This window comes from Ostrinia furnacalis, unplaced genomic scaffold, assembly GCF_004193835.3.
Source record: "Ostrinia furnacalis isolate ACB-3 unplaced genomic scaffold, ASM419383v2 OfSCF4478, whole genome shotgun sequence".
NCBI classification, from domain to species: domain Eukaryota; kingdom Metazoa; phylum Arthropoda; class Insecta; order Lepidoptera; family Crambidae; genus Ostrinia; species Ostrinia furnacalis.
In genome coordinates, this window is record NW_021134717.1 from 25,065 (window position 1) to 52,512 (window position 27,448).

General features: G+C 36.6%; 1 protein-coding gene and 2 non-coding genes across 3 annotated transcripts; 2 read left to right on the forward strand and 1 right to left on the reverse strand.

Moving 5' to 3' along the window:
• Window positions 1–5,622: 5,622 nt before the first annotated feature.
• On the reverse strand, window positions 5,623–5,706 carry TRNAL-CAG (transfer RNA leucine (anticodon CAG)). Its single transcript has one exon. It is a non-coding gene; the product is annotated as a tRNA-Leu (tRNA).
• Window positions 5,707–6,624: 918 nt separating this feature from the next.
• On the forward strand, window positions 6,625–25,073 carry LOC114359563 (aminoacylase-1A-like). Its single transcript, XM_028314004.1, has 9 exons — window positions 6,625–6,740; window positions 7,829–7,998; window positions 8,531–8,699; window positions 11,819–11,965; window positions 13,212–13,282; window positions 21,216–21,332; window positions 21,788–21,883; window positions 23,353–23,486; window positions 24,815–25,073. The coding sequence occupies exons 1-9, from the start codon at window positions 6,644–6,646 to the stop codon at window positions 25,026–25,028; spliced, it is 1,215 nt and encodes a 404-aa protein (XP_028169805.1). The 5' UTR covers window positions 6,625–6,643; the 3' UTR covers window positions 25,029–25,073.
• TRNAL-CAG (transfer RNA leucine (anticodon CAG)) lies at window positions 20,054–20,137 on the forward strand. Its single transcript has one exon. It is a non-coding gene; the product is annotated as a tRNA-Leu (tRNA).
• Window positions 25,074–27,448: the final 2,375 nt, after the last annotated feature.

Sequence of the window (27,448 nt, forward strand, 5' to 3'; positions counted from 1 at the left end):
GGCTTGCCCTAGTACCTACATGGGATTTATGAACCGAATGATACTATCTCCTGAAAGCTGTCACTGAAATACGGCGATACCATCAAACTTTGTCGCACTTAATAGAGGAAGTGTACAGCCAGCAACAAAAAAAGCAGGCAGTTTTTGTTATCTAATACCTACCTACTATTTAGCTACTAACTTTAGCTTTTCAAACTCTCGGTAGTTAAGGTCTTATTATTAATAATCAATTGTAGTAAAAAATAAACAAAATTTATTTATTCTTCATTGCTGATTTCTTAGATCCATTCAGCCAGGACATGAAACTATACTTTTGTGTTGCAAATTAACACGTCTATAATTCATGATATGTAGCTTAACTTTCTATGGTTCATAGATAATAATATCTACCCTTAAAGTGTCTTCGTTCGTTTCAACCAAATGATGTCCACTGTTGGACAAAGGCCTTCCCCAAGTACATATTTCCATAACGATTGCGTCTTATTTACTATTTCTTGAAGCGGACTGTACCCCAGATTCTTAATATCGGAAGCGTCTCGTAGGTGTCCAAGTTTTATGCCACACTACGGCCATTTTATGGGCTTCCAATAAATTACAATGTTGTATCAACTATACCCGACAATAACTCCAAGGGCGGTATGAAACAAGTTCAGATACAAAGACTAAACATAAAGTCTGTCAAACTCCATGGAAAACACCGGTTATACATAGTTACGGTTAAAGTTAAGATGGTGCAACTTAGGTTAAGATAATAGTTAAAATTAACATTATTTTAAAGCTGGAGCATGCGCCGGTTACCTAAAATAACTTCAAAATACACTAACAAAAAGCTCACGTGAATATGTACAAAGTGTAGTCGCCAAACTAAACTCCGCATGTCAAATACAACTTGGAAATGAATTGATGAAAATTCAGACACCTAACTAGGTTTTAATTTTTATAAATCTATCTCAAGATAGGGAATAAAACCCACACTATAACTATTCACACAGAAGAAAGGGTTCTTAGTGCGAATAGCTGTAATGTGGGTTATAATTAAATTGCGTAGATTTTGTACTAATAACTGTTCTTACTTATTCATAGTTGTATGATAGCAAAATACTGAATAGGTAAATATCTCTTGAATATCTCCACGCTCTCTTCAGAATTCGTTCCAAGGCTCTCATACCGAAGGAATGTTGGTCGTCGCGTGGTATGCGTGCGGACCGCTAAGGTTCGATTTTGTTGTGTCATTGTGTAATAGGCTTTCATGACGGTATTTTTTCCTTAGTCCCTGGGAGAAATTAACAGTTATTTTACTTAGAACAAAACTGCGTATGAATTCACTAAGACATATTATTATGTTCTAAAACGTTCTCAGGTATTTTATATTACCAGATTTTGCTACTCGGGTTACTATGTTGAAATAAAAAAATGAAACATTAAAATGCAAATATGAAAATCAAATGAAATCGACGACCACGTTTGATAAGCTTAATTGGTTTCTTTCTACTAACCTCATGGGAAACTTGTGAAAATGGATGGATGTTTGTACTTCTGGGCGCAATCGCTACCTACTAGACGGATTTTAATTAATGTTATAGTTTATACATCAGATTAGCATCTGAATAAAGTACAATTTGTTGACGTTTGGCGGGCAAAGCTTATACCAAAAGCTTGTTGCGAATATATTTGAACGGTTGAAGGTTGAATTTACCAAGGACACTAATCTGGGAGATACATAGAGATACGCAAAGCAAAATTTTAAAAAAAAAACTAATAATAATGACTAGGATAGATATGTTTGCCACAGCTTTATGGATTGGGTAGAAAAAACATTTCCTACTTTTATTGCATAGTAAAACGAAATTACCACTAAACAGGAAAGACTAAAATGCCTAGGCTAATTAATTGTTTTCCAGACTGCTTTTTAAGTAGCTACATAATAAAGAAAACAAAAATAAATGTACCTCATTTTGAAAAGTAAGAAACGTATTTTGTAATATGTTCAGCTATACTGATTATTACCATATTCCCCATAAAAGCCCAACTTTACCCTCACATTTTGTTTTATACTGCAACATTTGCGGAAGTTATGGATGCTGTAACCCATAACTTTCACAAATTATTGTAACCCTCCACTAGTCATGGCCAATATCACTAACGTAGGTATGTACTAGAACATTGAGTTTTCCCGGAAAATATGAGCTGCTAGGTTTATTCCTGTCATGTAGCTTGGGGTCCCACAGGCCACTGGGAGTAATCCCCTTTAGTGTGGCCTTACTGGCCTGAATTATACAAAAGAACGGACTCATATCGTCGTTTGTGTGTGACGGATGGGCAGCCTGTATTTTAAGTGACAAATTGGACATGTCTGGATTGGTTACATGGACTGTAATCATTAATTGCAAATAATCGTAGGTTAGGTATGCTACAAATTATATAAAATGTACCCATTATTAAGTAATACAGTAAAATATAATCAAATAACTGCCTTGTTATGCATAAAAAAATACAATGTAAATGTAAATGATAAAAGAAAGTTAATGAGCTCTCATAACTACGTAAGTAAGTTATTGCCTATGATCCGAAAGTCAGAGTGTCCGAAAACCTATGAACAAGTTCATAAATATCCCAAATCTGCTGATAATGTTACTACCACCGCCATCTGTCGAGAATTTCCGGAAACGCGACTGAAACTGAAACCGGCGAACCAAAAGCACCGCAATGTTTTCAGGAAACAAGTTCCTACTTAACGGCGCTAGTATCTGTGTTGATATTGCGGTATATTTTCCCGCCTCATTTTTCCTGTGAGGAACCATTGAGCTGTAAAGATTCCTGTTGGGTTTTTAGCGGTTGAAAGAGGAAAATTTTGTATAATGATAATCTGTAGAGATGGCGCTAATTTAGCATCCACGTTTTCCCGACTGCGGAAAATATCATGGTGTTCATAGAATCACAGAAACGCGATTGGCTGTTCTAGAAGCTTTTATTTTTGCAACGTAGGTAGTACCTTTGTTTGTCAATTGAGGGACAAAAATATTATCTAGATTTCCTGAACAATTGGGTATACGAGTAGACCTAAAATTGAGGTCTCCAATCAGAGAATCAATGATAAAATATTTTCCTTTCAGAAAATCAAGTTATGTTAGTTTTTACCTTGACTTCACATAGGTAACATATCTTACAGTAACTAATAAGCATTAAGTTGCTCTAAATATTAAAACCTCATACAAAGAACAGACTCGTATGATTGAAAGTAGGAAACCCGAGACTGAAGTCTGAAGCTTTTAGCGTGATGGTACAGACTTGGCTTTCACGTCTAAGCAAACAATTTTAAAACACTTTAAGCTTTTTCGTTTACTGGCTGCGTAATCTGATAAGAAATCTTAACAATATACCATTATAATTTTAGGGTTCCGTACCCAAAGGGTTCCAATGGATCTCTAATACTAAAGCCCAGATTTTTTTAGTCCCTTTTAGGGTACAGCAGGCGAACTAACTGCCAACCGGTTATTATGCAAATCATCAGGTGAAGTATATGTTCAGACGTGGACGTCCTATGGCTGAAATGATGATTATGATTATGATGATGATGAGGCGAACTAAAACGCATACGGCATTCTCTCCCAGTTACTGGTTGGCGTGACAAAGTAACAGACAGTTACCTTTACAATATTAGTGGATTAAGTGAACCATCCAGCCCTTGCAAATATCCGGAGACAGACAAACATAATTATTTATGACATGCTAAAAGCAGTCGCGTGCTGTGGTGCCGAAGCAAGTCACGGAACGAACGACGGCACATCAAGCTTACACTGCGGCATTTTTGTAGTTGTAATAGAGCATATTATGGAACAAAAATGTACAGTCTCATGTGCTGACGACTGTACGCTTGGGCAAATCGCAAATTGAAATTTAAAGTAGGCACCATTCATTTGTCATTTGCGAAACTCAAAACATGCTTTCGGAAGACGTTTGAAGCCAATTTTCACAAAATAAATGCCCCAGTATTTTGTGACACGCGTCCAATATTACTAACAAATAATAACATTTTTGTAACGCGCGAAATAAAAATAAATTACGAATAGTTGATAGTTGAAACTAACCATTATCCCAAAATTGAATTTAAAACCTTGAATAAAAAGTAAAACATTGTAGCTATTACTTATTTGCCTTTTAAAATGCTAGCTGCCATGACTTACAAATTGTTTACAAGCGAATAAATAAATAAATAGGTAGAGTATTTTTGTGCAAAGTTACTAAAATTACTATCAACCTCCCAAAATATTCTCACCTATTTATGTGACAAAGTAAACAAATAAGTTATCAGAATGTAATTACGTAAGTTATCAGCTCCCTACCACACTGACATTGCGGTTATGTACCTATCTATTTATTTATTAGTCCAAAGATAACAGTTATGTGATAATATTGGTGATCAAAATATATTTTTTTGTATTTTTTTTATTTCTTACCAACTAAAATTACCAAACTACCCAATAAGTAGAACAGATATCATTGACTTTCACTGCATTGCTAATTATTAGATTTTTATTCTATTAAAGGATGATGGGCATATTGGGCGTTAAACCAACAGAAACAAAAAGTATACTTAATTAAAGCTTAATACTAGTACTTCATTTCATAGTATGACAACAATCCTGAAATACGCGGGGATACGGACATAGAGGTCGTTGAATATGCAAAGTTTCCATAGTATTTCACATCACTTTAGGGTAATAAAAATAGTATTAGGTCAATTAGATTGCTTTTATCGATCATATTGAGAGTATTGTATCATATCTTACTATCGATTCTATCGATTTAGTAAGTATGTATACCGAATAAATCATAATCGATTATTCGATTGCAATAATCGATTATATTGCTGAAAATAAGGAATTGAATTAACAATCAAATGATAGTAATGATGGTAATCAATAAAATCGATTAATCAAATTGTTAATCGATATATCGATATTTGGCAATATCGATTATGCGACAACACTACAACTTAACTGGTAGAAATCCCCTTGAAACATGACTGTGTTCATGTCCTTTCTCTAAATGGTACCTAGGTATGGTCCTACGCTTATAATGTAGAACATGGTTTAAATATACCATTTGTTGGCCCCACTCCTGAACTGTTGGACATAATAATGGATAAATAACTTAATGTATTTAAAATGTAAGTAGATAAGTATATTAATTATTAATATTTTTTGTTTACGCAATAAAGCACCTATTACCTACTATTACACATTATGTCAATTTCCAAGCAAACCCGGGAGTTTTTGGTAGTTATTTATATGAAAATATATTTCTGATATCAAGTCCTAACAAATAATAGTAGTTACATTTCTGTTGGTTTTACGCCCAGATTCCATAGAAAAGTGCCCATCATCCTTTACTAAATATAAAAATTTACATATAATTGCACCGATGCTCAATAGGGTTGACAACTAATTCGAAATTAATTAGCAATGAAAAAATAATAATTTAATAAGTTTTTTATTACTTTTCATTTGTTTTGAAATAATTATGAAATCATATTTTTAAATAAAAATTCATTAAAAAATAGTACGTGGATTACTTTTTGACATTTTATTTGTAAAAGAATAAAAGAAACCAAAAAGTATTTGTCAGAAGTGGGATTCGAACCCACGCCCACAGAAGTGGACTGCGACCTGAACGCAGCGCCTTAGACCGCTCGGCCATCCTGACATATCGGGAGCGGGCGAAATTGATTGTCACACACTATTTAAAAAATCTGATAGAAAAATGGACATTTTCGTGGGAATTTCCCAGAAAACAACTCTAGTAAAAAGGCCTCTAAAAAGCATTCAGCACCTTTAAAATACGTACAAATTAATAAATAGGATTTACAACTTAACTTGAAGTAAACAAAAAAAAACCCTCTTTATGCATTAATTCAAGGTGCTATTTTTAGATGGCCAACCAATAAAAACATCTTAGGAGCCAACTAACTAATCTTGTTGGCGATCATTGACGTTTATTTTTGGTATACCTCTAACTATATTTCAGTAATTTTAACATTTATTTAGTAATTTTGAATAATCTTTTCTTGTCACCTGTCATCCGCTTTGCAATGCAGGGAAGTAGAACCTTAATTTCGAACTCCTCCTATGTTCTTCTGATTAATTTCGTTGTGGGTCCAATGACAGTTTAACTTTCCCCCGGGACAAACTTGACCTTCATTGGTTGGGTTTTTGAGGCGGTCAAGCTGAAGATCCTTGCTACACAGGAGTTGCAGTGGTGGGAACGAGAGGTGGGAATAGTCCCGTAGTAATTTTGAAATGAAATTAGATAATTTTGATGTTGTGTATAATAAATCTTAAGAGTGATAAATAATATTTTGCATATATTATTTATCCTTTATTTATTGGTAACATAGATAAATAAATGTAAAATATTAAATAAAAAACTACTATTATTATTTCTAGATAATTGTAGTTTTGTTGGTCAATTCAATAAAATGTAATTCAGTATTTAGTATTTCATAAATGCGTGACAACCCTATCCACAGCCCAATCTCCAAATTCACACGGCGCGCTGCGGTTTCTGCCGCATAATATAAAGGCGATCGCTACACATCAGTAGCTGTATACTTAACCATTTGTCTGAGTTTGTGTCTGTCACCATGACGACCATCACGATTGACCTGGAGAAAGACCCTGCGGTCACCAATTTGAGAAACTACCTCCGAATCCGCAGCGTGCAGCCTAATATTAATTATGGTAAGATGAAATTAAACAGTAACGTTAATTAAACACAGGATGTGCTCCAAGCCTGGTAAAACTATTTGTATTTTCACTAAAAAAATAATATTAATGAATTTATTGACTAATTAATTTATGTATTACGATTTTAGTTCCATTTGAGCGAAATCGACCCAGAAAATCGATCGATTTATAAAATACTAATCTACCCTAAAAATTCGAACACTTTTCATTTCAAAATTCACTCTGATTCAAGGGTTAATCTATGGCACATGAATTTATCACGGCACGAAGCACGTATGTATTTTTTTCGGGTTGATTCAACTCAAGGCTTACAGTCAAAACTTTTATTTTTTATAACATAATCTTTGACCTATTTGGCCAGAGTCTAAGAGCAGGCTAGTTATTAAATCAAATCAAATCAAATCAAATCAACTTATTTATTAATTAACATAGTTATCGCCATAACTTTACATTTAATATGAAATAAGTACTTAGTGTCGCTAGCAATGGTAACTAATAGGAGCTAGGACAGAAATACAGACGAGTATAGAAACCGATAGCCGAAAGTGTCGAGACGACACGACTGCTGCTGCTGCGTAGAGTCGGTGACGAAATCGTGACTAAGGCTCAGTTGCACTACCTAACTTTAACGGTAACTATGACGATAACCGGTGCATTTTGTATGGAGTTTGACAGATTTTTGACGTTTGTTACAGTCAAAGTAAGATGGTGCAACCCAGCCTAAGTATATTAGCCAAAGCTGTGTGTACCTGTTATTGGAATGCATACACACTAAACTTCTATAATATGTAAGATTTTCATGTACCTAATTACTTTGTATGTAATATTGTTGGTATACCTCAATAAATAAAATAAAATAAAATGGCCTCCCCCAAGGATTTCCAAAAAGACCGGTCCTGCGCCGCTCGCATCCAGTCACCTCCCGCGACCTTCACCAGATCGTCGGTCCACCTGGTGGGACTAACTAACTAACCGGTCTTTGTGGAAATCCTTGGGGAGGCCTTTGTCCAGCAGTGGACGTCATTCGGCTGAAACGAACGAACGAACGAAAATAAAATGACCAATTTACATTTTGCACCCAGATGAATGCATCACCTACCTCCGCGGTCAGGGAGCGCAGCTGGGCCTTCCCGTCCAGGTGTTCGAGCCGGTGCCCAAGAAGCCCGTGCTGGTCATGACCTGGCTGGGAACAGAACCCGCGCTGCCCAGCATCCTGCTCAACTCGCATATGGACGTCGTGCCCGTGTTTGAGGTTTGAAATTACATTATTTACATTAGAATATTACTCCGTGATCATGGCGCTTGCAACAGTGCCGAAATATCGGATGAGTAGCAATCCCGTAGTTCCCGTATTCTGATGTTAGTGCCCATTAAAGTTTAAGACAATATAATAATTACTCCCTGTTTCCTAAGTTTCACATATCAGATCTAACGCAATCTAAAAAAATATTACTAAACTGACGACTACGTGGTGTTTAATGGAGACAGAAGCATTTGGACTGAAAACTGCCAGACATCTCTATTTGATATCTATGAAACCAAAATTTGTAGTTTATTTGGCAGATTAAGTTCCGCATAGGCTTATAATATTGGACGTTGACGGCCTGGTGATGAATTCCTGGTGGGGAATTATAGAAATTCTATTGATTGGCTCGCTTTTGTATATGCCAGGAGACACTTATGTATAAATCTTTCGTTTTCATAAAACATATCCATTCTTGTAGGCTAGGATCCAAAGCTAAAGTCACTCTAACTATAACATAATCCGCCATCTTTGTTTTCAGAAAAGCTGGACCCACCCGCCTTTCGCCGCGGATCTAGTAGACGGCGTCATCTACGCTCGAGGAGTCCAGGACATGAAGTCGGTGGCGGTGCAGTACATAGAAGCAGTACGGCGCCTCAAGGAGAAGGGCATACGGTTGAAGAGAACCGTCCACTTGTCTTTTGTGCCAGGTATTTTGAACCCCTTTTTGGTAGAAAACTTCCTATAGTCTGGTCTGTGAGCACGTAGAATTTTGTCCAATGACCCCAAGCTACCCATCCTTATCGCTCGCACGTAATTACACTGCACACTCACTGCGGGCGCCCGTCGCACAGTCGCGACAGCAATTAATTATTACGCGCAAGCGATAAGGATGAGTAGCTTGGGGTCATTGGACAAAATTCTACGTGCTCACAGACCGGGCTTTAGTCTGCATCCCTCTTAAAACCCAATGCGATTGTGGTCAAATACCTGCCTTGTTATGCATAAAAAAAGGAAAAATATTTTTCATTGCATTTGAAACTATTTTCGTGTCCCATTTCAACCAAATGACGTCCATTCCTAAAGATTATCCTCCAATCCGTCAAGGATTATCTACAATGCCAGGTCTTGTGCTACCCGCATTCAGTTGCCTTCCGCGACCTTCACGAGATCGTCGGTTTATCAAGTGGGCTTCGCTAAGTCGTCTAGTCCTAGAGCGCCGCCACTCAAGAACTTTCGACATTTTTTCTTTTTATTAAAGTTTAGCAATAATCTAGAACTTCGCGTTTTGAATTGTTCTTTTCATTACTAGTAATTAGACAGTAAAAAACATTATTTATTAGATAGCAATGATAGCTTATCATTTCTTAATTGAAAGCATTCGTACGTAACCATGACTCAAAAACCTGTATTGTGCATGTTACGAACGGCCTCCTTTTAAGTCTATGTTTTTATAATTTTATTTTATTCTATGGTTTGTCATCTTGTCATCGGTCTGTGCCTTCTATTATAACCCTGTATTCCTTTATTCCTCTTATTCCTTAATATAGCCCTTTCCCTGAGCCCGGGTATCATTTTTACTCCTTTTTATCCCAATTCCTAACATTTTGGTCCTTCTTCCGGCAAAATTTATAAAAAAAAAANCGTCTAGTCCTAGAGCGCCGCCACTCAAGAACTTTCGACATTTTTTCTTTTTATTAAAGTTTAGCAATAATCTAGAACTTCGCGTTTTGAATTGTTCTTTTCATTACTAGTAATTAGACAGTAAATAACATTATTTATTAGATAGCAATGATAGCTTATCATTTCTTAATTGAAAGCATTCGTACGTAACCATTAGTCAAAAACCTGTATTGTGTACATGTTACGGTCAAAGTGATAAATGTGAGAATTATGAATAATCGCCGGTTATTATGAATAATTACCGCATGATTTGGTAAATGTGATTAATATGAGGTCATTTATGTGTGTATAAAACTAAATAGGCGGCTTAGGGGTGGCCCAAGGGCCACCCCCGCCGCACCTTAACCTATTTTTCACTTTAAATCAAAAAAATATGTTATAGGCATCATGGAAAAGTAATATTATGCAAGAAACATTCCAAACTCATTATGCCAAATTATATTAATATATGATATCAAAACGTTCAAAAGTTTGGCTGTACACGAGCACGTACCTACACAAAATGTAGTGCTCTTTTATGAAATTTGTTAGTACTAAGGTTGAATTATTAAATAATCACTGTTAAATGTGATTAATTTATTACTTTTACCGCGACTGTCGGTAATTATTCATAATAACCGGTTATTATTAATAATTTTCAATTTATCACATTAACCGTAACATACATACTTTAAAGTAGAGCAGTAAATACAAGTTCGTGACAACATTTGTGTTGCATTCTTGACACAAGCAAGCTTGTTAATTAGCCGACATTGTATAAAAAATAATTTACCATGTTATGTATATTGGCTCGGGGTGAGAGCACATTTTCGCGTTCATTACCGCAATGAACTGAAACCGAGTTAAGTTAACGAAGCGTGTGAACCGCCGGCATTTTACGCACGGACTAAATGAATATACTCGTATAATATAATATTATTTTGGTAGATATTAGTATGTTTTAAAGATAACATTTGTCCAAAAGGTTTACTATAAGTTACTAATCAAACCCAAAAAAAACCCAAAAAGAACCTTTTGTGCAACAGCTTACCAAATTGACTATTCTCATGTAGGTAGTATGAGTTATAACATTGTAAAGCTTCATCAAAACCAGTTCACTAGTTTTTGACTTTATAATAGGTATTAGATCAGACAAGTTGACCTACCTACTACCTATATTTAATTATTTAACACATGACATGTGCTTGTACGTTGCGTATACGTTTTCAAAAATTATATAACACTAAAAAAAAATAAAACCGACTCCAAAAAACCTACACTAAAACGTAGAAAAATAATTACTAATTACCTACTTATTTATTAGGACGAATTATTAATATTTATGTAGGTATACCATGATTGATACTTAAAAAAAAAAAAAAAAAAAAAAAAAAAAAAACATACGGGTCGAATTGAGAACCTCCTCCTTTTTTGAAGTCGGTTGAAAATAAAAATGCATGTTTAGATTCCTAAAGCTGGGTTGCACCATCTTACTTTGACTTTGACAAACGTCAAAAATCTGTCAAACTCCATACAAAATGCACCGGTTATCGTCATAGTTACCGTTAAAGTTAGGTGGTGCAACTCAGCCTAAATAAAAATGGCTGATCAACATTTCAGAGCTAAATCCTCTAACCTCAACAATAATCCGGCACACGTCTGATGCTGACACGCTGCCACATGCGCACAGCAGCTTACAGCTTAACATTTTCATGCACAATAAGCATAAAAATCATTATTTCATTTAATATTTATTTTTAAATTAATTGCTAAAATTTTTATCTCAAAATTAAGTTCATTTTCAATTTTAAAACTTCTTTGAATGCCAAAAACATTTTTTTTTTATATCCGGCTGAAAAGTTCCGGGGTCGTGGATGGAAGATGGATGAATGTTTGTACTACAAATAAATAATTTTGAATTTTTACTTTCACCACAGCTTTCAAGTAAAACTATTGAATGGATTTGATGAAACTTTATTATTACATACTTAAATTACTTATGCATCAAAGTTACATAATTAGAGGCTATAATTTATAAAGAAATTTAGTTAGTTGGCTATTAAAATCCTAAGTGACAAGTAAGATGGTCTTTCTGTAACAAACTGAATTAAACGCAGGCGAAGCCGCAGGCAAAGGCTAGTTTAACCGTATATTTATTTTGTAACAGATGAGGAGATTGGCGGTGGTCCAGGCATGGCCGAGTTCGTGAAGACCGACGGCTTTAAGGGTTTGAACGTGGGCTTCTCCCTGGATGAGGGCCTGGCCAGTGCAACCGACGACTACGTGGTGTTCAATGGAGAAAGGAGCATTTGGCGTGAGTTTTCTTCTTTCTATTGTCTGAGAATTATGTAAAAGCGCTTTTTAATAGCCCATTTGTAAAAAGTTTGTTACTTTTATTTTGATCTTTATGAGACTTTAGGCAAGAGACGAGCCGATAAAGGCTTCTGAAATGGCTCAAAAGACCTACTTGTTTATTCTATGTAGGTACCTACTCGTATTTAAAAGGAAAGCACGAGAATACAACAGAAACAGTGATTTACAAGTGAAATTGAATTGTTAGCTTTAAAATGTTGATTTTCTTAAATAAATGAATATGTTTTTAAAGGACGTCTTAAATCACGTTAATTTATCTTGCAAAGCTTTGGTTAAAGTTTCAAATACATACTTGTGTTTGAAGCGATGATATCATAGAGAACTTTTTCACTGCGTGTTTATCCGCAAAACGATTTCGAATAACTCAAGTCTATCTCTTTCACTTACACATCAATGCCGGCATGAGCGAGAGAGACAGCAAGAGTAGATATCACAACAGAGTCTACAGAATATCCCGGCTTCCCAAACAGTTGAATTAGTTATAACGGAACCCGGAACAGTTATAGCATAACGGCACGTCTGGATGCCCACCGAATGTGTTTGACCTACTTCTGGTAGGGGGATAATTAATTAATCAGGCAACACAGTGGGGTATAATTTTACTAAAGTTTGAATATAAAAATGTGGAAAGATAATATTTAAATATGAGTATAGCGACAAGATCGTCGGTGTTTTTGATTTGGTGTTTTCTTTTAAAAGTAATCTTGATTTAGGTTCAATACGAGTATGGTTTATATCAAAAAGTGTCAGCGTTTTTCTCTGCATCAATAAAGATGCTTACTTATAGAATTATTTTTCTCTATACCAATACAGAAACTTACAAGGTGTCGATTAGAAGCAAATCATTAAATATGTTAACTTAATGACTTCTTCTACTCATAACAATAAGACCTCAAATGTCTCCTTTAAGATACTCTGTCTGTAGAAGACTAAACCCTTGAAGAGGAGGCTGACATGACTGAGTTTCTTGCGCTGCTTCTTCTCAGCACTGGCCCATTTATTGTAGTTAGCAGTGATAGGCTTAATATTGGTGGGACGTGTAAAAGCGCTTTTTAAAAGCCTACTTGCAAAAAAAATAGTTTTATGAGTTTTGAGTTTTTACTCGTATGCTTTATTTAAACCTAATTAATGTAGGTCACTTAAATTCTGTAATAAAAAATGATAATAACGCTGTTTTTTTGTTTCAGACATAGAAGTAACTTGCCGGGGCAAGTCGGGGCACGGCTCGCTGCTGCTTCCTGATAATAACGGGGAGAAGGTAATTATAAACAGTATTTAATTACTAACTTGCCCCTGCTGGGTCTCTTTGCACAGGAGGAGGTAATTTCGAGTTTCCCTTCTGTTACATTGATGTTTTGAACTTCGTTGTTCGTAGAGGTACTTAGAGCTACGTGGGCTGATTTGATCACCTTCTTATCATTCTATACTGTACGAGCTATCGTAAAAACTGGTCGTTTTCATTCCACCTCTCTCATCCTCATAGCATAATATCATCCTTACACTAGCATTCTTTAGTGTAGGAGTTACGCTCTACAGATACCTACTAGAGAAGAAAGATTTGTATTTTTGTATGTTTGTAACGATAAACTCAAAAACTACAGGGCCGATTTCAAAAAATATTTCACCTTTTAAAGCTACATTATCCCTGAGTAAATTAGACTAGCAGACCAAAATTCACGCGGGTGAATGAGCTGGTGGTTGTTTAATATTAATATATGCCACTTTTAACCGACCGTCAAATGAAAATTAGTGTTTTTCAGAAAAAAACCTTTTCCTGAATACATGTATAATTTCATAGTTTAATTTAAAGTTTAGTAACAAAACACTGTTTAGGTAAAAGTTAACAGCGATAATGGATGCACAGTAATGTCTATCCAGTCTGTTGGCTTCGGCCCAAAGTGGTATCCAAGTACCCCAGCCTTATTAGCTCATTATGTCACGTAAGCCTCAATTGATGGCAACATTATTGCGTAAACTACAAAAATATTTTTCACTTGCACAAATCGATTAGAAGGCACCAATGCCCGTTTTCAGCATTAATCCTTAATTTTTAAGTGACCCCTATGGTAACACATAACAGGAATTTTGTTTTCATAGGAGTCACTTAAAAATTAGGGATTGATGGTTAAAACGGGTATACTTTCTCAAACTAATTTTATTTGGAATCTTCCAGCGACTTGGCCCTCTGACCAAGTTAAACTTGGTCCACGGGCCACGTCGCCAGATTGAATTTTTAAATATTATTCTTCCGGTAACTGGGCCCAGTCTAAAACTTTTCATTGAGTGCTAAGTGAAATAATGTAGAGTTCTCCAAGACAGTTTGGCTTTTGTTTCAGTTGATTATTTTCGTATTACAAAATTGGTCTAGGAATTAAGTGGACTATCATAATAGTGACTTACAGAGCAGGTATGTACATTGTACATGTAGCATCCTAGACTGCATCTCAGTTGACATCACTTGTGATTGCGGTCAAATGCCCGCCTTTTCTGCATTAAAAATAACTTAAGTAAGTAGGTAGGTATAATGCTATTCCTCGTAAGACTGTCTGTCAGTTACGTTTACGATTATACCATAGAAATGGGAAAAGGCGCGCTTTATAATATTTCTGCACCAAAGCCGCTGTTAAATCTAGTTAAAAAATATTAATCTAGCACAGTAACATCACATCCACAACACATACTAGATCGCAATTGGGAAGTAAGGACGTGCGAACCATTGGTTTCCCACTTGGCGCGCCGCCAGAACCGATGTCCGCTTGCAGCCTCATACTATCATCTCGTAGCATGTGAATTGGTGTGAACAAGTGTTCTGCAATCTGCTATAACGGTAGGTGGACGTTGTTATAAATAAATGACTGTAATAACTTACCTTGACCTACTGTGTGCTGTGTACCTACCATGAGTTTACGTTATGTGTGCTCGCTAGCGAGTACGTCAAAAATCTCTATGAAGATTTTGTTTCTTGAAAGTAGCCGCTAGGGGCGCTGCACAATATGTCATACAATTAATGTAATTTTTTTACGCAGTCGCTAGCGAGCACACCTAACGTGAACTCATGGTAAGCACACAGTTGTATGGACGATGACGTCAAGCAAAAGAGGCACGGTTTAAAAGGCCCTAAAAGTAAATGTTCTTTAAGTAATCAACAACTATTCCATCGGTAAAGGCCGATAGTCTTTCGCATTTGCATTTGGATCGCCAGTCGTTTTGTTAGCATAAGTAGGTACTAGTTAATTGTAACTTAATTGTTAAATACGTAGAGCTCAAATAGTTTCAAACGATGTAGCTACTTATAGAGATCCTATTACCTACAATTAAATGAGATGCTATAGTCTTTAATTTGCTTAAAGTGGGTACTTAATCTTTACGTATCTTTAAGACTGTAATAAAAGAAAACAGAATAGTTTTAACGAACGCATTAGACTAAGTTAAAAGTGACATTAGGGTAAACATTAAAACCTGAATACTGTAATGACACTAAACTGCTGGCTAATTACCGCAATCTCCAAACCACCAGCTTCTGGAGCGGCTGAATAAGTGATCAGTGCGTGCCGCGCTATGTGGGCACTTTACGTTTAATGACGCTACATAAAGGTTTATTCAGTCTGCAAACGGGACTAGAGAATTCTGTATTTTGGAATTCCGTTGAATAGGTAGTAATTACTGCGAAATCACCTGGAAAAGTCTGAAAAAGAAAATCTTTCAGTGGAAAGATTAATTTATTCTGTTATCAAGATACCTTTACAAGGACCTTTGAAAACTTAACTTAGATAATACTATACGTGATGAAAAATATCTTCAGTTTTTCACGTTTGATTTTAGGGACTAACTTTTTAACTTTTAGTGAGTAAAATAGGGAATGATGTGAGGGGTTATTCGTTTTTTTATTCAGAGATATAAAACTGTCATAACTAAGCACCTAATTATTTAGGTAAGAAACAAAGCGCGTAACTACTTTCTAAGTCTGACCAAATCTTAGTCTATGCATTTATTGACCATGAAGTTTAGTTTATCAAGCTATTTGACCACAGTAACTAAGCACTGTCCGAGCTACAGAGTGCCGCATAGGTAATTCATCGGGGGTGTAGCACGAACGTGATCTGTTGGCTTGGCGCCAGCCGGAAGATTGTTAATCGTGCGCATCCAAATTATACAATGTCCAGGGAAGTGTAGTAACATTTTATGGTTAATAGTTTTAAATTAATTGTATAAATGTAAAAAAAGACATAAAAAATATACCTAAATAAAAATATTAAAAGACGAGTCAATAAATATTAAAAGAACAGCTGATATTTCATCTCGTTACATTTGGTCCCATAATAAAAGTTGTTTTAATCATGACTTGAATGAATTGACATGAATCCTTCAAAATTTGGATCCTTTGGAGCCTTTAAAACTGTGAGCAATGGGACACTTTCATTACTTTCATGCAATTCGTGAGTATCTTAGTGCTACCAACTTGACGTTTCAGCTGTGTTAGGTTACAAACAGACTCAAATGTCGCGATTGAGACCCGTCGCGTTGCTTCCAGTTTCAAGTATTTGCTTCGTTTTAAAAAGTAGCCCTGTATAGATACAGTAGCTCGGTATAAATACAGATCTACTTTTTAAAACGAAGCTACTTAGTCCAGTCAATGAATGCCTTAACGACGGTGTAGAGAGAAATCCGTGGAACACAATTTCTGACCTCGGGACTTTATTTAGCCTAGTTAGGTGGTGAGCATAGCAAAAGTCCCCGCCCTTAGCCCTTGAGCCGGCGGGGAGAGGGGGGTTTAAAGGTACCACTTTTCGGTTTTTCGCTTAATCCTCGGAAACTATGCGTCCTAGTGACATGACTACTATGAACCAAAAAAAGCTTATTCAATTTGCTACAGGTGAGACTGTCAAGTTTTTCTATATCTTGTATAGTTTTTGCGGCATCTGCTCTAGAAGGTCTGTAAAATTGGAAATTTTATTTTTGTCTTACATGTTCCTTTCAGGAGAAAATCGACTAAATCAACATTGAGCAAACACTATAGACATGCGGGAGCATGTTAAGCCTAGTTCCATGGAGGGGACTGCACCGTGCGTATATTTAGACGAACCAATTAGAGCCACTTTTGACTCCTCATCATTCAAAAACTACTGTGCATTAACACTTCAAATTTGGCTCATGTATTGAGACTTGCAAGATATACATCAGCTTCAAATTTCATAAATATACCTCAAACGGTTATTTAGGTATTGACGTTCAAAAATCGATATTTAGAGCACTAAAATCTATCTATCACATGTGAAATGTTAAAATTTACTGGTTTTTTATTTGTTCCTTTGTATTTACATAACTACCTTTCTGGATGCCAAATTTGAACCTTCGAGGTCATCTGGAAGTGGTTAGAATTTGGTCTATAGGTCAGACATGTAGATTTTTGGACGTCAATATCTAAAGAACCGTTTGAGGCATATTTATGAAATTTGAAACTGATGTATATCTTGCAAGTCTCAACACATGAGCCAAATTTGAAGTGTTAATGCACAGTAGTTTTTGAGTGATGAGGAGTCAAAAGTGGCTCAAAGTGATTCGTCTAAATATACGCACGGTGTAGTCCCCTCGCTGGAACTAGGCTTAACATGCTCCCGCATGTCTAGAATGATTGCTCAATGTTGATTTAGTCGATTTTCTCCTGATGGGAACATGTAAGACAAAAATAAAATTTCCAATATTACAGACCTTCTAGAGCAGATGCCGCGAAAACTATACAATTTATAGAAAAACTTGTCTATCTCATCTGTAGCAAATTGAATATGCTTTTTTTGGTTCAAAGTAGTCATGTCACTAGGACGCATAGTTTCCGAGGATTAAGCGAAAAACCGAAAAGTGGCACCTTTAAACCCCCCTCTCCCCGCCGGCTCAAGGGCTAAGGGCGGGGACTTTTGCTATGTTCACCTCCTAACTAGTCTAAATAAAGTCCTGAAGTCAGAAATTGTGTTCTACAGTTTTCCATCTATAATGCTTTATTGACTGGACTAACTATTTAGTACAACCGGCGATTGTCATATGAATGCCTGCAGCGAGGTAATTGCATTCCGGGACGGCCGGCGGGCGCGAAGCCAACGGCACATTGTTAATGGACCGCTTCCTAATTAGGATTACATCTAGCCGCTTTAATTGATACTTTAAGAGTTTCCTAATTATCTAAAAATTAAAAACACATTGGCTCTTTTTATATCTCTAAAATTAATTCAAAACAAAACATTGGGATAATCGTTTTTACAGCAAAACACAGATGTACCTCATTGTAGACCTGTAAAAACTACTTCCATTATTTAATTTTTTGTTTTGACACTTTATTTGTATGAGAAATTGTTAATTACATACCTAATACTTGTATTTATTTATTGAGGCATACCAACAATATTACATCCCAACTATATATAATATTATAAATGCGAAAGTAACTCTGTCTGTCTGTCTGTCTGTCTGTCTGTTACGCTTTCCCGCTTAAACCTCGCAACCGATTTTGATGAAATTTGGCATAGAGATAGTTTGAGTCCCGGGAAAGAACATAGGATAGTTTTTATCCCGGTTTTTGAAACAGGGACGCGCGCGATAAAGTTTTTCTGTGACAGACAAAATTCCACGCGTACGAAGTCGCGGGCGGCCGCTAGTACAAAATAATTACTTTTTAAATAAAAAATTGAAGAATGTATTTATTGCCTTCACATTGGAAACAAGCATACAAATTATACACCGAAGGCAAATGGACGTGACTCTAGCTGCCATATTTGTTGCCATGCCTGAAGGATAAATATAAATTGTTTTTGTCCTTTAACATTAAGTTAATTACAAAGATCACTGTAGGTTACACAAATATATTAGGTTTTATTAACATGAAGTGTTAATTAATATCTCTTTATACATTAAACCGTATATAAAATAAAATTACCTACATCACTGCAAACCACATTAAGCTTGTTATGGCCGCGTGCGTTATCTCGGCACTTACAGAATGCATAATTACATAAGCTTAAGTTTAGTGCTAATTTGCGTATTGGATATAGTTTCATTATTATTATTATCCCATTGGTGGATCTATGGCTATGACAATCAAATAATATGGCTCGAAAATGTGTAGTATTATAATAAAAACAGACTGGTAAACTCCTAATTAGGTGAATTTTTTTATCACTTATGACCTCATAATTTCTGAATGGAAAAGTGTATTTTTCTGTTTTCGGATATTTTTTTATTTCGGATATCCGATAGTTTCGGTTACGGATATCCATAACATCCCTGATCTAAATGAAGGGATCACTTGTTATACTTTATTATAATTTAAAAAATTAATTCATTTACAACTTTTACTCACTTAAAAATTTCAAAGTAACTGCATACGTCACATGCTCATGCATAACGAATACCCTTAAAAAACTCATCTCCATTCGACTTTTTATTGTGCTACATTTATACAATTCTTAATTAACGGTCGGCGAATAATTTTCGCGAGTCGTAAAACTGCCAGAATCGCCGCAATGAACAGAATTGGAAACTTAACAGTATAAAACAAATACTGGATAACAAGACTTTTTGGTGCTATAATAACTGGCCACTTAACAAAATTAGTTATGAAACTGTCTTTTATTTTATTTTTACTAATTTAGTGGTAATATTTAATAACTTTTGGTAATCTGCCCTGGATGCAGGCCGCCACCAACCGGCCATTGTGGAAATCATTGGGGGAGGCCTATGTTCTGCAGTGGACGTCCTAAGGCTGAAATGATGATGATGATGATGAAGAATCTGCCCTGATATCTGTCAGTAAACAAATAATAATTTCTTAGATCTAAATAGTGACGTCACTGGCTAGTATTGCTATACAAAATCTATGGGAGAGTCCCGTTTTGTCAGTTTTAAAAAGTACATCAATTGATTCGTGGTGGCAAATACCCTATTAATTATTATATATTTTGGGATAAATATTAATATTTATAAATCATTTATAACTATTAGATTGGCGATAATAAAGAGTAATTTCGACCGCCTTCATCATGTCAGGATGGCCGAGCGGTCTAAGGCGCTGCGTTCAGGTCGCAGTCCACTTCTGTGGGCGTGGGTTCGAATCCCACTTCTGACAAATCTTTTTTGTCTACATTAAAAAAATATTGTTTGTGCTTTTTTGTTCCCAATGTGCATAATAATCATAAATATCGATTAATGTATGTGTTTTTATTATTTTGAAACTTCCTATACTAGCTTTTGCCCGCGGCATCGCCCGCGTGAGTTTCGGTCTGTCAATCTTTTTTTTTTTTTTTTTTTTTTTTTATGTGATAGGAGGCAAACGAGCAGATCTGCCATAGAAAGCATTACCATACATAAGCAAAACCGGGATAAAAACTATCCAATGTTAAAAACCAAATATGGTCTCAAAAATAATCTTTATACCTAAATAATTTTTATCTAAATCGGTCCAGTAGTTTAAGTTTGAATAAGGAACAAACATCCATCATCCATGCATCCTTACAAACTTTTACATTTATAATATTTGCAGCCTTATGGAACATGATATTTTTTTAATCTAGGAAACATCTAGCTTGTCTGGAAAATATCGCTTTATAGCGATAAGACCGCCCAAATTGTTCCGTATCTTTTGTATATTTCTTTCTTTTTCTTTTCTTATAATGTGTATTATTATTATTGACGGGATTGTTATGTTACCGTGTAGCTTAATTTCATGGCGCTTGCAACAGTGCCGAAATATCGGAGACTCGAAATTAAGGTACATGGTAGCAATCCCGTCAATAATAAATTATTCTGTTTGTGACCATGAAAGTTTAAAACAACATATTTTCTTGCGTGGTGTACAATTACAGTCAGTGGCGTAGCTAGGTAATTAAGGGCCCTGGGGCAAATAAAAAAATGGGGCCCCACTGCAATCTAAACTGGTTAGGTTTTATCAAGTTTATTGACATTAAGCTTACTTACTCTTGATACAACTTTCGAATTTCTCTCTATTTATTTTGAAAATGGGAGAAATTTTCAAAGTTCAGTTCAATTGAGATTTTCTGGTAAGGATACAGCCCGTATCATACGGGGGCCCGTATCTGAGCTTGGGGGCCCCGGAGCACTGCCCCGCCTTGCCCCTTAGTCGCTACGCCCCTGAATACAGTGTGTTCTATCTATCTATCTATGCTCAATGGCGCTTATCTTTCCAGATCCGCTACATCATTGACAAGTTCATGGACCTGCGCGGGGAGTCCAAGAAGAAGCTGGAAGACGACCCCAGCCTGACCATCGGTGACGTCACTTCTGTCAACCTCACCCAGCTTCATGTCAGTGCGACTTTATTTATCTTTGTGTTTGAGACTTTTTCTTCGACAAGAGGCTCTATGTTCGATTCCTTGGAATTTCAGAAGAACGTAAAGTACCTTTTACTACAAAACATTTTAAAAATGTGATTTTCAATCAATCTGAATCTATTAAAATAATAATAAAGTATGCTTTAGAAAAAATTCGTCCGCTTTAGACGAACCAAATTTCTATCAAAGCATACCTTAATGATTAAGTAGGTATTAGATTTACCTAAATATACATTCGACAATACATTTAAAAAAATACCTTATTTCAGTAGTTATTGAAATTCAACCAATCAAAAGGCTCAATCTGTGATTTAAACAAATCTAGTTTTGAGCTTCGTTCTACAATAAGTACATTTCAAAGGTTCTGTGCTTGAAATTAAATCGAGTTTGATTTTCGTTCTATAACAAGCACATTTATTCTCCAACAGGGCGGTATCCACGACAACATCATACCGGAGAAGCTGTCGGTCTGCTTCGACATCCGCCTGGCGCTGTCCGTGGACCACCAGCAGTTCGAGGACATGGTAATGAGGGCTATCGTTTTAGCGCTCACCAGTTAGCGCCACTGTAGAGTAAGGTCCTGTCACTTGCTAGTAGCGAAGACAGTGGCGCCAACTTGTGAGCGCTAAAGTGGTAGGAGGACTATCGCATTTGCACTCATCAAGATGGCGCCAATGTAGAGTAAGGTCCTGTCAATCGCCAGGGGTGCCAACTGTTAAGTATAAAAACGATAGCCCTCATAACTCATTAGCTTATCATCATCATTATTCATCATCGGGTCATTTAGTTTATTTATTTAGGAAAACCTAGGTTTTACAGTGTCTAATAAAAACAAGGCAACAAGTAAACCACTTAAACTAGTTTCCAATACAGGAGAACGACATCAATATGCAATAATTACAAGACACAACTTCTTTGATAAATACACTTCAATCTAGCTTGAAATAAATTATTAAGCTCGCGAATTGGTGACGTCATAGTCCGACATTCTGTGAGTCGCAATTTGACAGCTCATCCAAAGTACTCAATTAACTGGTGTATCCAACTTCCCTATTTAACAGAGACAAAGGGGAGGATTTAACCTACAATAAAATTCAGTGAAGCTTCACTCAGCCTGAACTTATGCAAATAAAAATATGACAGGTACGTTATTCGTGTTGTAACTTGTAACTCTACCCGCATCCCAACTAATATTATAAATGCGAAAGTAACTCTGTCTGTCTGTCTGTCTGTCTGTCTGTCTGTCTGTCTGTTACGCTTTCCCGCTTAAACCTCGCAACCGATTTTGATGAAATTTGGCATAGAGATAGTTTGAGTCCCGGGAAAGAACATAGGATAGTTTTTATCCCGGTTTTTTAAACAGGGACGCGCGCGATAAAGTTTTTCTGTGACAGACAAAATTCCACGCGGGCGAAGCCGCGGGCGGAAAGCTAGTTTTTCATAAATTCTCTGCATATGTTAAACAACACGTCAAAACGTAATACATAATATGCAAATTTTGGCACAATTTATAATACCAGAAGTACCTACGCCTGCATTTTTGATCTGACAGCAATACTGAATGTTAAAATTCAGCAATACTGAATGTTAAAATGCATCATCTTACGTGATAAAATTATGTAGTAGGAATTAGGATGATGACTGGGTAATGAAATCTAAATTCTATTTAGTCCGTCAGACAGATAATAAAAAAATATTGGGCACGTATTTTTCCATTATATGTATATTCGTATGATTCGTATCATTACAGTATTATATTGAGTTGAAATATTGCGTGACGTCACTTTTGAGTAAAAAATCGACTCAAAAGTGTCGTCACGCGACATTTCAACTCAATGTGGCACTGTTAATTTAATTATGTAAGCAATGTTAAATATGTTAGTTTTAATTATGTGAGAAAATAAACAATACGAGTCTAATATTTTCTAATTATCTGTCTGACGGACAAATAATTGAAATTTTGTCATCTAGCCTAATCTTTTTTCCTTGCCAGATCAAACGCTGGTGCGCCGAAGCGGGTTCTGACGTCACGTATACGTTCGCTCAGAAGGACTGCTACGTGGCGTCCACTCCTCTGGACAACACCAACCCCTACTGGCTGGCCTTCAAGGAGGCTGCTGAGAAACTGTAAGTACCTTTTAGTATTATTATCTGGTTTTTAGAAAGTAAACTGAAAGCAAAGGGACTCAAAACACGACGTTTACTTGAGCTTGATGTCCTATCGCCTGTACACGTACGATTAAGCAACTACATGTATCGTCGTATGTTTTGTTTCATAAAGCTAGGTCAGGTACTTTTGAAGACAGAAGATTTCCTAACCGACCCTTTTTCTTTGCGGTCCTTAAAATCTTCATTTGAGCGTGCCTTGATAAGTTCGTCGGGTTTTGTCTGAAATGAGAAATAGTGCAGGACGCAGTGGTTCCTGTTCAGATAAGCAGGTTTTACGAAAATCTCACGTCGTAATTTTTGAGACAAGACTACAAGAATTTATTAAAAAGCAAGAGATAAAAAAAAACTTATTTTAGATCGGAAAATGAGTTTAACGCAGAGCGCAACAAACATAAGATTCAGACATTAATAATTAAAAAAAAAACTTATTTTTATAAAAGCTGTCGGTTGTATGTAGGTACAACCGTTGCAAAATCACAAACGTTTTGCATTCTGTTTTCACTGAACTGAAAACTAAAAACGATACATAGTGTGTTTCGCACTGCAGCCATATTTGCCGATTGAGCTAGTGGTTGTTTAATCAAATAAACGAATTGGATGTTTCCGTTAAAACATTGCCGCCATTTTGTTTGGCGTTCATGCATATTTCGACGTTTAATAGAATGGTAACGATGGCATGTCGACGTAACGCGATCATGCGATGACAATTGAATTACGATGTCGATTTTTATTGAACCTAATCGAAACAATCACGATATATGCAAACCAAGATGGCAGTAAAACATCTTTATTTGTTTTGGTAGAGCAATGAACTACTTGTAAGGTAAAACATAAGTAGGTAGTTGTTACTTCCGTTGCAAAAAGCTTCATCGTAAAAAATACATGAAATATTCATCGCAAAATTATTTCAGCAAAGCTCTATCAATACCTACATTATAACCGACTTTATAATACTGCGTCACTAATATTGAGGACATGAGCGTGTCAATTAGTAGAAAATGTGCCACCGATAGCTTGGCCAATGTGAGCGTACTAAAAATCGTGTTCATCATCATCATTTCAGCTTCATGACATCTGCTGTTGTCAAATGTCTCCCCAATGATTTCCAGATCGGCCCCTTCATCATCATCATTTCAGCCATAGGACGTCCACTGCTAAACATAGGCCTCCCCCAATGATTTCCACAATGGCCGGTTGGTAGCGGCCTGCATCCAGCGCTTTTATGCTGCCTTTATGAGGTCGTCGGACCACCTTGTGTGAATAAAAATAATCGTGGTCAATTCCAGGAACATCTCCCTGAAGCCGCGAACGTTTCCCGGCGGGACTGACAGCCGGTACATTCGTCAGTTAGGCGTCCGTGCACTAGGCTTCTCTCCCATGGCGCGCACGACCCCAATGCTGCACGCGCACGACGAAAACTTGCACGCGGGGACGTACCTTAGGGGCATTGAGATTTACGAGGCTTTGGTGCCCGCATTGGCTAATGTCGACAGCTTCTAAATCTTTTTTTGATGTAAATAAACATGCTTATTCAACAAAGTATCTTTCATTACACAATTTCCGGATTCAAGACGTACCTACGAGTACTTAGGTTTTAATCAATCAACAGATTCTCGTCTTTCCGTGGATGTCATGAAAACAAAACCTTGATTTGCTTCTGGTCAATTAGAGTGTCGTGCTTTTGCAATGGACACTAAAATAACCTGGTGAAAATAATATTCTTTCCCTGGGGTTACTGACAGCCGGTACATTCGCCAGTTAGGCGTCCGCGCGCTAGGATTCTCTCCCATGGCGCGCACGACCCCAATGCTGCACGCGCACGACGAAAACTTGCACGCGGGGACGTACCTTAGAGGCATCGAGATTTACGAGGCTTTGGTGCCCGCATTGGCTAATGTCGACAGCTTCTAAATCTTCTTTTGATGTAAATAAACTTGCTGATTCAATAAAATATCTTTCATTATACAATTTCCGGATTCAAGACGTACCTACTTAGGTATTCATCAATCAACAGATTCCGCTCTTTCCGTGGATGTTATGAAGTCCATTTGCTTCTGGTCAATTAGAGTGTCGTGATTTTGCAATGGACACTAAAATAACCTGGTGAAAATAATATTCTTTTCCTGGGGTTACTGACAGCCGGTACATTCGTCAGTTAGGCGTCCGTGCGCTAGGCTTCTCTCCCATGGCGCGCACGACCCCAATGCTGCACGCGCACGACGAAAACTTGCACGCGGGGACGTACCTTAGGGGCATCGAGATTTACGAGGCTTTGGTGCCCGCATTGGCTAATGTCGACAGCTTCTAAATCTTCTTTTGATGTAAATAAACTTGCTGATTCAACAAAAGTATCTTTCATTACACAATTTCCGGATTCAAGACGTACCTACTTAGGTATTAATCAATCAACAGATTCCCCTCTTTCCGTGGATGTTATGGAATCAAATCCTCCATTTGCTTCTAGTCAATAAGAAAAAACTTGCACGCGGGGACGTACCTTAGGGGCATCGAGATTTACGAGGCTTTGGTGCCCGCGCTGGCTAATGTCGACAGCTTCTAAATCTTCTTTTGATGTAAATAAACTTGCTGATTCAACAAAATATCTTTCATTATACAATTTCCGGATTCAAGACGTACCTACTTACTTACCTTAGGTATTATTATTAATCAATCAACAGATTCCCCTCTTTCCGTGGATGTCTTGAAGCCAAATCCTCAATTTGCCTTAGGTCAATTAAAGAGTACTTGCTCTAGCATTGGAAACTAAATGACCTGGTGATGATGATGATGATAAAGACAATAAAAACAACATGAGTTTCCCGACGAGACTAGCGTATAGCGGTATATCATTTTTAAATTTTCCAAAAGTGACGGCATTTTATGAAATGGCTCCGTCAATATCGATAGCTTGTGAATTTTCTCCTGTAGTATATTCCCTTTCCTGCACATAACGAGATTGTAGTATAGTTCTCATAAAGAAGAGTTGCTTACCTTTAATTAACTGTGAAATTATTGGTCGATGGCTTATAGTTAGTTAGTTTGTTGTTTCTATTTCTAAAATATCTGCCCTTTAGTCTATGCGGCGCAGAACACAACCTCCACCGGAGGTTAAACTTTTAATGCAATTTTTTAACTTTTATTCTTTATTCAAATTCCCAGGAGTCTGGTGTAGACGTAAGCTTCCACGAAGCTAGTCACGAGCAACGATATCAGGTGTTAAACTTACTTGGGAAATTCCCGTTAAACTTTTAACTGAATAATTGGATAGTTGATTTGTCGTAAATGCCTATAACCCCTCTAAAACAAAACAAGCCTTAACCAAGGAAGCTGGAAACATTGAATTTTCGGATAGATCCAGTTTATTCTGTAACCTGTAGCGTCTAGCTGTCAATGAACTTAGGTATGATGACCTACTTTATTTTATTGCAACATTGTACTTGTGCGTAATAAATCAGTATGAAATTAATATTTGTTGTGACTGCCCGTTTTCCTACTCATACTCAACACACTACATACACACGATTAACTTTACATTGGTGACCCCGATGTGAATCGAGATGCTGATGGGTGCCGTATGCCTAATATTTCTCATCGTGGTGGCATACTGTTTTCTGAAGCGGTGTGTCGCACGTGGCCGGAAGGCCATAACCAACGAGCTCGCGAGGATAACCTCCAACATCCCGATGACATCGGTAGCTGCGGTGCCTGCAGCAACGAGAACCGCACAGGCACAACAAGTGAACCCCGCGTTTGTGCCCTAAATAAGTGATTTTTTTTTTTTTTTTAAACTCAGTGCAGTGTTAACGTGGTAAAGAAGTGCAGTGCATAAAAGCAAAAACCAAGTGCTAGATAATTAAGTACCGATAGCAATATGATTTTTTTTATTTTTTATTAACCATTGTGTAAATGTTTTGTTCATT

What these genes read in the sequence shown, in the direction of transcription:
- LOC114359563 (XM_028314004.1), top strand. Translation starts at nt 6,644, where the DNA reads ATGACGACCATCACGATTGACCTGGAGAAAGACCCTGCGGTCACCAAT. An exon ending in GCAGCCTAATATTAATTATG is followed by an intron (nt 6,741 to 7,828) that starts GTAAGATGAAAT and finishes TTTTGCACCCAG; the next exon opens with ATGAATGCATCACCTACCTC. An exon ending in TGGAGAAAGGAGCATTTGGC is followed by an intron (nt 11,966 to 13,211) that starts GTGAGTTTTCTT and finishes TTTTTGTTTCAG; the next exon opens with ACATAGAAGTAACTTGCCGG.